Below are 8053 nucleotides of genomic sequence, written 5' to 3' on the forward strand. Positions count from 1 at the left end.
TCCACCTGCCTCTGCCTCCCAAGTGCTGGGACTAAAGGCGTGCGCCACCACCGCCCGGCGGAAATATTCTTAAACTGCAAAATATTCCTAAGTTGAAAAACTGTGGGTCCCACATGTTTCAGGTAAGGGGCACTCAGTTTCTGCCAGCAACCAGAGAGACAGACTCAGCATTCAGCTCTGTGCAGAACCTATTGATTGGTTGGTTGATTGATTGGTTGATTGATTGATCGATTGACTCCTCTTGTGATATTCAATCTTCTTTGTCAGGCTGACTGGGTAAGGAATCACTAGGAAGGAGACACGCCTGGGAGTGTTTCCTGAGAGACTTAACTGAGCGGGAAGACCCGGCTCCAACATGGGCAGCATCCTCCAAGACTAGGGAAAGGGAAAGAGGAGAGGGGTTGAGCACTGGCATCCCTCTCTTCCTGTTCCCTGACTGTGGACGCCTGTGAGCAGTCGCTCACTGGTTGCCATGCATCCCTTTGCCCTTAAGACCAGATCGAAGGCTAAACAAGCCCCCCCCTCTTAAGTTGGTCATAGCAATGACAGACATAATACACATTCTTATTTCAAATATACTAGGTAGTGACAACAGATAAACATGGGAGGGATGCTTTTTTAGAATTTTGAGGTAGGTCTTTGTAGTCAAGGCTAGCCTTGACCTCTGTCCATCTGTTTCAGCCTTCGGAGTGCTGGGGTTGTAGGCTGAGTCTAGGAATGGGGCCTCCATCTCCCAGCGCTCCCTGCTCCAGCAGCCCTGGCCTCACCCTCAAGGAGCTCAGTCGTCCGTGAACTTCTGAGCTGCTCTCGTGTACCAGGCCTGGCTTCCCAGTTCTAGAACATTCATTCCTGGATTGAAGGAATTTGTTGCTCTTACCACACTTTCCCTCAGATCTAGCAGGGGAACCCATGACATAAGTAGCCACCACTGCCCTAGCATCATTTGAAAAAACATTTTGGGGGCTTGAGATATGTCTCAGCAGTTAAGAGCGCCGACTGCTCTTCTGAAGGTCCTGAGTTCAAATCCCAGCAACCACATGGTGGCTCACAACCATCCGAAATGAGATCTGATGCCCTCTTCTGGGGTGTCTAAAGACAGCTACAGTGTACTTACATATAATAAATAAGTAAATTTTTAAAAAAGAAAAGAAAAGAAGAGCAAAGAAAAACATTTTGGACCAAGTGTGCTGCAAGCCCAGTTGAGGGCAGCCTGCTTCTCTCCATCATAGACCCTGCCAGTTTACAGAAGCCTGCATGAGGTCTGTTTGTTCAGAGATCTTCCCAGAAGACCCTGGGTCCTGAGCCACAGATGGTAGTGTGCATGTGTGTGTCTGTGTGTGTCCATATGTGTGTGTGTGTTCACATGTGCACACAGCATGTGCCTGAACATGTGGCCATGCCTGGTCTCTTCCTTCATTGCTCTCCACCTCATATTTTGAGACAGAGTCTGTCATCAAATCTTGAGCTCATCAATTGGCTAGACAGGCTGGCCATAGACCATGGGGACCCCCGCCTGCCTCTACCTCCTGGTACTGGGGTCACAGATTTTCCCTCAGTTCTTAAAGGGTGCCGGGGATGCAAACTCAGGGTCCTCATGCTTGAGTAGCAAGCAATTGACCCAGCGAGTCATCTTTCCTGCCTCATCATCAGTATTACTGAGTATCTACTGGATTATTACCTAAATTATTTTAATTTTTAAAAGTTACCTTTATTTTATGTGAACTGGTGTTTTGCCTGCATGTATGTCTATATGAGACGATGTCAGATCTTGAAGTTACAGACAGTTGTGAGCTGCCATGTGGGAGCTAGGATTTGAACCCCAGTCCTCTGGAAGAGCAGTCAGTGCCCTTAATCGCTGAGCCATCTCTCTGACCCTCTAATTTAAACATTTTTGAGACATGGTCTCAGGCTGGAGAGATGGCTCAGCGGTTAGGAGCACTGACTGTTCTTCTGAAGGTCCTGAGTTCAGATCCCAGCAACCACAGGGTGGTTCACAATCATCCAAAATGAGATCTGATGTCCTCTTCTGGTGCGTCTGAAGACAGCTATAACGTACTTACGTATAATAAGTAAATAAATCTTTAAAAAAAAAAAAGAAAAGAAAAGAAAAAGAAAAAGAAAAAAAGAGACATGGTCTCACTTTGTAACCCATGCTGATCTGGCACTCACAATCCCCCGCCTCAGCCTCTTTCCCTATGCCAGCACATCCAGTTACCCGGTTATCTTTTTGTTTAATCTCCCAGCTCTCTCCCTACTTCGAGGCTGTGAAATCCTTAAGGGTCACGCATGGCTTGTCATTGTACCCTTTGTACCCTTCTAACTCCAGCACTTAGCTCAGGCACCTTCGCAGCGTCTGTTATAACAGGGAGCTCCGACTTGCCCCTGCGTTTCTCACAGTATTATCGTGCAGGCCACAGTATTATCGTGTAGCTCAGCACTTCGTTCCTTGGGATGTAGTGGGGCTCAGATCCTCATGTGATTATTGTAACAATGAGGCCTCCCTCACAGCAGCTGACAGTCCTGTGTCATACAACCAGACATGAGGGGTGGGGGTGGGGGGGCGGCTGTAACAATGACAGGGGGTAAGAACTTCTTCTCCCATTTGACAGATAAGACGAGGCTCAGAGAGCTCATCTCATCTTACCAAGGTCATAGTGACATGGCTAACAGTGCTGGCATTTTCTGTTGAGTTACCCGACTCTTGGCATTGAGTTTCCTCAGGAAAGTGGCGAATGCAGTCGGTGTTTGCTAATAGCTCCTGGAGAATCCCGCTGCTGCCTTCTAGAGGCTGAGGTCTCCTGGCTGCTCTTTATACCCACTCCCCCTTCTCTGTACCCCACACAAACAAAGGATGGGGTCTGGGCAGTGAGGCTAAGCCAGAAGCTGCTAGAATGTCCCTTAGTGGCCTCAATTCTCAGAGTCAGCAGATGTGGGAGCCAGTTCGCAGGCCCAGCCAGTCCCGGAGTGAATCCCTCCCTCGCTCTGCCCTTCCTGAGAGCTAAATGGCTCGAAGAAATCAGTATGTCTAGCTTAGTCTGTGTAGCACGAGGCACAGCAATGCAGGGGTATCTTATACCACCAGGGCTATTTTGTCATGAGGAGCTTGTAAGCATGGAGGGAGGATGAAAGAGCGGGGAGGCAGCCCAGAGGAGAGGAGACACCCATCTCTGATGGAGATACCCACTTTTTTTTTTAAAGATTTATTTATTTTATATGTATGAATACACTGTAGCTATATAGATGGCCATGAGCCATCATGAGGCTGCTAGGAATTGAATTCAGGACGGCCCCACTTGCTCCGCCCCGCTCGCTCAAGCTTAATTCACTGTACTTGTCTTCAGACACACCAGAAGAGGGCATCTGATCTCATTACGGATGGTTGTGAGCCACCATGTGGTTGCTGGGATTTGAACTCAGAACCTTCGGAAGAGCAGTCAGTGCTCTTACCCACTGAGCCATCTCACCAGCCCGCAACCCACTTTCTAACAGGTTTAAGGTTCATCCTAGCATCCTGAGGGCTCACTTCTTTCGCCCTGTCTGGTCCTCCCTGTCTGGTCCTCCCTGGAACCGGCTGGCTTTGGCCCTTCTCTCTCTGTCATGGAACGCTGGTTCCTTGGCCCTTCCTCAGTTCCACCGACGTGCACCAAGTCACAACCCCCAAACTTGGAAGGGCAGTGGCTCATGCTGGGCCTCCCAGGAAACACTGGAAAAGCAACAAGCTGAGGTCTGGGGCCAACATTCCACAGCCTGGCACCAGGTGGTTCGGCTTTGGTGGAATAAGCAGGCACGGGCCTTGGTGAGGAAGGAGATGCATGCAGAGGCCTCTGGGCCAACTCAACAGCTGGCACTGGAGGTCCAGGGAGAGACCATCTGGAGTAGGGGGAGAGCCAGTACCACCTGCAGTGTAGGTGGGGTGCATCTGAGTTTGCTAGACACTTAGCTGCGTGGCTGTGATGGCTTGTGTGAGATCGGGGCAGTAGTGGATGGTGGTGGCTTCCAGGAGCTCCCGGAATAATTAACTCTTTGTTATTGGGGTGACCCGGCCACCCTGAGGAATGTACAACCCGTGGCAGGGCTGGTTCAAGTCTCCATAAGAAGTATTATGGGGAAATGGCTCGGCCAGCAAACTGCTTGTTTTGCAAGCAGAGAGGTCAGAGTTTGAGTCCCTAGAACCCAGGTTTTTAATCTTTATTTTTAAAAGCCAAACATGGGCTGGGTAGTCACCACTGCCCGCCTTTAATCCCAGCACTTGGTAGGCAGAGGCAGGCAGATTTCTGAGTTTGAGGCCAGCCTGGTCTACAGAGTGAGTTCCAGGACAACCAGGGCTACACAGAGAAACCCTGTCTCGGAAAAACAAAACAAAACAAAAGCCAGACATGGGCACAGTGGCGAGCAATTGGGAGCTCAGTGTTGGAGACACAGGATGATCTCTGGGGCTCGCTGGCCAGCCAGCCTAGCTTAATTTGGTGAGTTCCAGGCCAGTGAGAGACCCTGTCTAATAGAACAAGGTGGACAGCCCCTGAAGAATTACACCAGAGGCTATAGTGATAGGCTCGCCTACCTCTGACTATAATTCTCATTTGGGCTTATCTTATCTTTCTCAACTTCTATCCTCAGAATACAAACATCAAGCCCCCAGCTCTTGGCCGACTTGGGCTCCTCTGATTAGCTTGGAAACCTAGCAACAGTGGGAGCTGGAGCCCAGGAAGCAGGTGCAGAGCCGACAGTGAAACAGGAGCGGAGAGCAACCCCCTCAGGAGTGACTTATCAGCCGCTCAGGGCCTGATGGCTTTGGAAGTTCTTGTGATTCGATTTCAGGCTTGACAGGAGAGGTCGGTAGGATGACAAAGTGAGTCACAAGCAGGACATGGGCATTTAGCTAATGTGAGCGTCACGCTCTTCTCGGGAATGCATGCACGCGTGAGCACTCGAGTGTGTGTGGGGGTGCGTGCCCTTGTGTCACTTGGAGGTCAGAGGGGGATGTTGAATGTCTTTGCTAATTGCTCTCTACCATATTTCTTGAGACAGAGTCTCACTGAAACTAGAGCTTGACAATTGTACAATTGTACCCAGCGAACTCTAGGGCTCTCCCCAGGGCTGGTGGTATAGGTGTTCGCGACCATGGATGACTTTTTTTATGGGGGTGGTGAGGACCTGAAATCGGGTCCTCATGCCCTGCACACTTGACTGCCCAGCCCTTCCTCTGGCTTCTTGAACAATCTCAAGCCTTAGTTGGTTCGTACAAGGTGCAAACAGCTGTTCTTTGAGGGCCTCCCGGGTTTATTTTGTTTTTTGTTTTTTTTTTTTTTTTTTTTTTTTTTGGTTTTGGTTTTTCGAGACAGGGTTTCTCTGTATAGCCCTGGCAATCCTGGAACTCACTGGGTAGACCAGGCTGGCCTCGAACTCAGAAATCCACCTGCCTCTGCCTCCCAAGGGCTGGGATTAAAGGCGTGTGCCTCCCAGCCCTCCAGGGGATTCTTAAGCAAGAGTCTAGCTCTAAGGAGAAAGCCCTATTGTCTACTCCCAAACTCCAGCTTCGCTTACAATAGCACACATACACACCTTCCTGGATGGAGGATAGAAACACGCCCAAGGGTAAAGACGGAGAAGGGTAGGGTGTGGGCCGTGGAGGGGAGGAAGATAGCCCAGCTTGGGCAGGGTGTACCTGAAGGCCTGGCCTCTATTACATAACGTGTGATGGGTCCTTTGCCAGGATCTCCGCTGGACCAGTGGATGGCAATGGCTGTGCTGTACCGAACGATGATTGGTACTCCTGGTGGTCCTGGGGCACCTGTAAACATCCCATAGTGCATGAGGACACCTGTGGAACCGAGAGTGGCCTCCCTGTACAACAACCTGTGCTGGTGGTAGGGGGCTGGGCAACCAGATCGACTCTAGACACAGAGCCTCCGGGACCTCTTGCAAATACTTGGTCCAAAGAGTAAATCTTGGGCCGGGCCTGCCAGGATGTGGCCACTGCCCCTTCCTGTTATTCCCATACACCACATTCTGAATCCCAGAGCAAGGCACAGGGTAGGTGATGATCCTGGGATGAGCTCTAGAGCAGAGTCAGAGGATGAAGGCACGCAAGGGCCTTGTGGAAGGAAATCCTGAAAGGAGATGCCACGGTTGACAGCAGAGATGAACAGACTGATGATGGTGCAGTGTGCCCAGGGATGGAGGCCTGTCTGAGGGGGTGAAGGTCCCTTTAATATCTCCTTGCCTGGCATGAAATAATGCCCGTCCTGTCTCTTACTTGAAATCTGCTACCCCCACGTGCATGTGCTGTTAGGCTAGCTGTGGAGAGAACAGGCTGGGGCCCTACGAAGCCTAAGGAGGAGAACTTGGCAGAGGTGTGCTATGCAGGCTGAGATATCGGAGAGGGAGGGTGGAACAGCAGACAGAAGGCAGCTTGTGTTGACAGAGGACTGGGCCGGGTATCCGGGTATCCGTCTATGCAGCCTCCCGAGCACCTACTGGGAGTGTACCAGTACAAGCCTTATTTATCCTTCCTGGGGACTCCTGCCATGTGTGTGGTCCCCACCATGCTTCCAGTAGACATGATGTTAACTATCCCTAGAGCCTAGCACATAGTACATGCTTCCTCTCTGGTCACAGTACCAGGGGTTGAGGTAGCAGTGTGCGCACATGCAGCTGATTGACGGCCTCTGGCTGCCTGATAGGAAGAGAACACAACTCTGACTTCTCACGAAAGCCCTCGGTGCCCCTGGAGAGCCGTTCAACTCAGATAGGAGGCCGGAGACTTCGCACACAGCTGAATACAGCATTGACAGGGCCCCATATCCACTCCTGACGTCAGTTTTGGAGAGCCTCAGTTTCCCTCTTTCCCTTCTCTAAGGAGCATCCTGCCTGCAGCCCATGATGGGGAGGCACAACCTGAGAGCGGGTCGAGGCTGGGGTGGCCTTTGGAGTCCCTGCTTTTCACTCTGTATGTGGCAGGGCATCACTCAGGGCAGAGAAAGGGGTTGTCCCCGGCTTTTCCGCTGAGCCAAGGGTTGTCTCTTGTAGACCCCTCCTCGGTAAGGCTGGTTTTCTTTCTTGGTATCCTCCACCCCTCCTCTATTTCTTGTCCAACACCTTCCCTATCCCGTGCCACAAACTCCAAGCTGAGACTCTTCAAACCCTAAGTCAGAACAGGCTGCGCTCAGGTGGCTTGCTACTTGCCAGCTCTCTCCTAGCTTTTAAATCCCAGGTCTCAGAGGAGAAGCAGAGCTGAGGCAGCTGGGACAGCAGCCTCTCAGGGTCCTGCACATCATGTTCTTACTGAACGAGACAGGTGTGTGTGTGTGGGGGGGGGGGGGCAAACCCACAGCAGGTAGAAGGCAAGAAGGTCTGGGCTCTCCAGCCATTTTCTTCTAGCCCATACTCTGGAGAAAGTTCACAGGGCTGATGGCCCTAGGATACGGAGGGGAAGGAGATGGCCTTTGGGAGGAAGTTGGGCTGGGCCTGGCTGGATTCTTCCTCCAGAGAGGGTTCAGGCAGCAGGGTTGCTTAGGAGGTGGGAAAACCTGAACCTGTGACAGGGCCTGTGGAGACTAAACCCAGATCGCCCCAGGGTCCTGGGTGGAGAGCAGAAGTGACAGAGACCTGGGGCAGTGATAGGATTAGGGTGGGACCTCAAGGGCAGAACATTGACATGCAAATACAAAGTGGCCCTCAATCAGTAAAAGCTGCTGAGAAAGCTGTTGACACTGTCTCTGAGAGGCTGAGAGGGAGTCAGAGAGGCAGAGGCAGGCGGATCTCGAAATTCAAGGCCAGCCTGGTCTACAGAGTGAGTTCGAGGGTAGCAAGGGCTATGCAGGGAAACCCTGCCTTGAAAATGGGAAAAGGGGTGTTGGGGAAGGCAGGCACGGCTGCAAGGCGTGCACTGGAGAGTTGCTGGAGGTGCCAGTGCCATCCTTAGAGGAGATAGATGACTGCATCTCATGGAAATCAGAAGCTCTGTGTCCACCCAGGGAGCATACCACTGGACAAGAGCTGGGGCGGACTGTTCTGCACCCTGCTCTGAGAACCGCTGCTGGGTGCAGAGCGG

At 51.6% G+C, this 8053-nt stretch overlaps 1 protein-coding gene across 1 annotated transcript in view; it reads right to left on the minus strand.

Moving 5' to 3' along the window:
• Sdk2 (sidekick cell adhesion molecule 2) overlaps nt 1–8053 on the minus strand; it is a 292689-nt gene that overhangs the window by 19697 nt on the left and 264939 nt on the right. Inside the window, exon 40 of the mRNA XM_031354086.1 lies at nt 5666–5791. Coding sequence (XP_031209946.1) covers nt 5666–5791 — 126 coding nt within the window. The remainder of the gene's footprint in view (nt 1–5665; nt 5792–8053) is intronic.

The sequence above is a fragment of the Mastomys coucha genome, unplaced genomic scaffold, assembly GCF_008632895.1.
Source record: "Mastomys coucha isolate ucsf_1 unplaced genomic scaffold, UCSF_Mcou_1 pScaffold5, whole genome shotgun sequence".
Taxonomy (NCBI): Eukaryota; Metazoa; Chordata; class Mammalia; order Rodentia; family Muridae; genus Mastomys; species Mastomys coucha.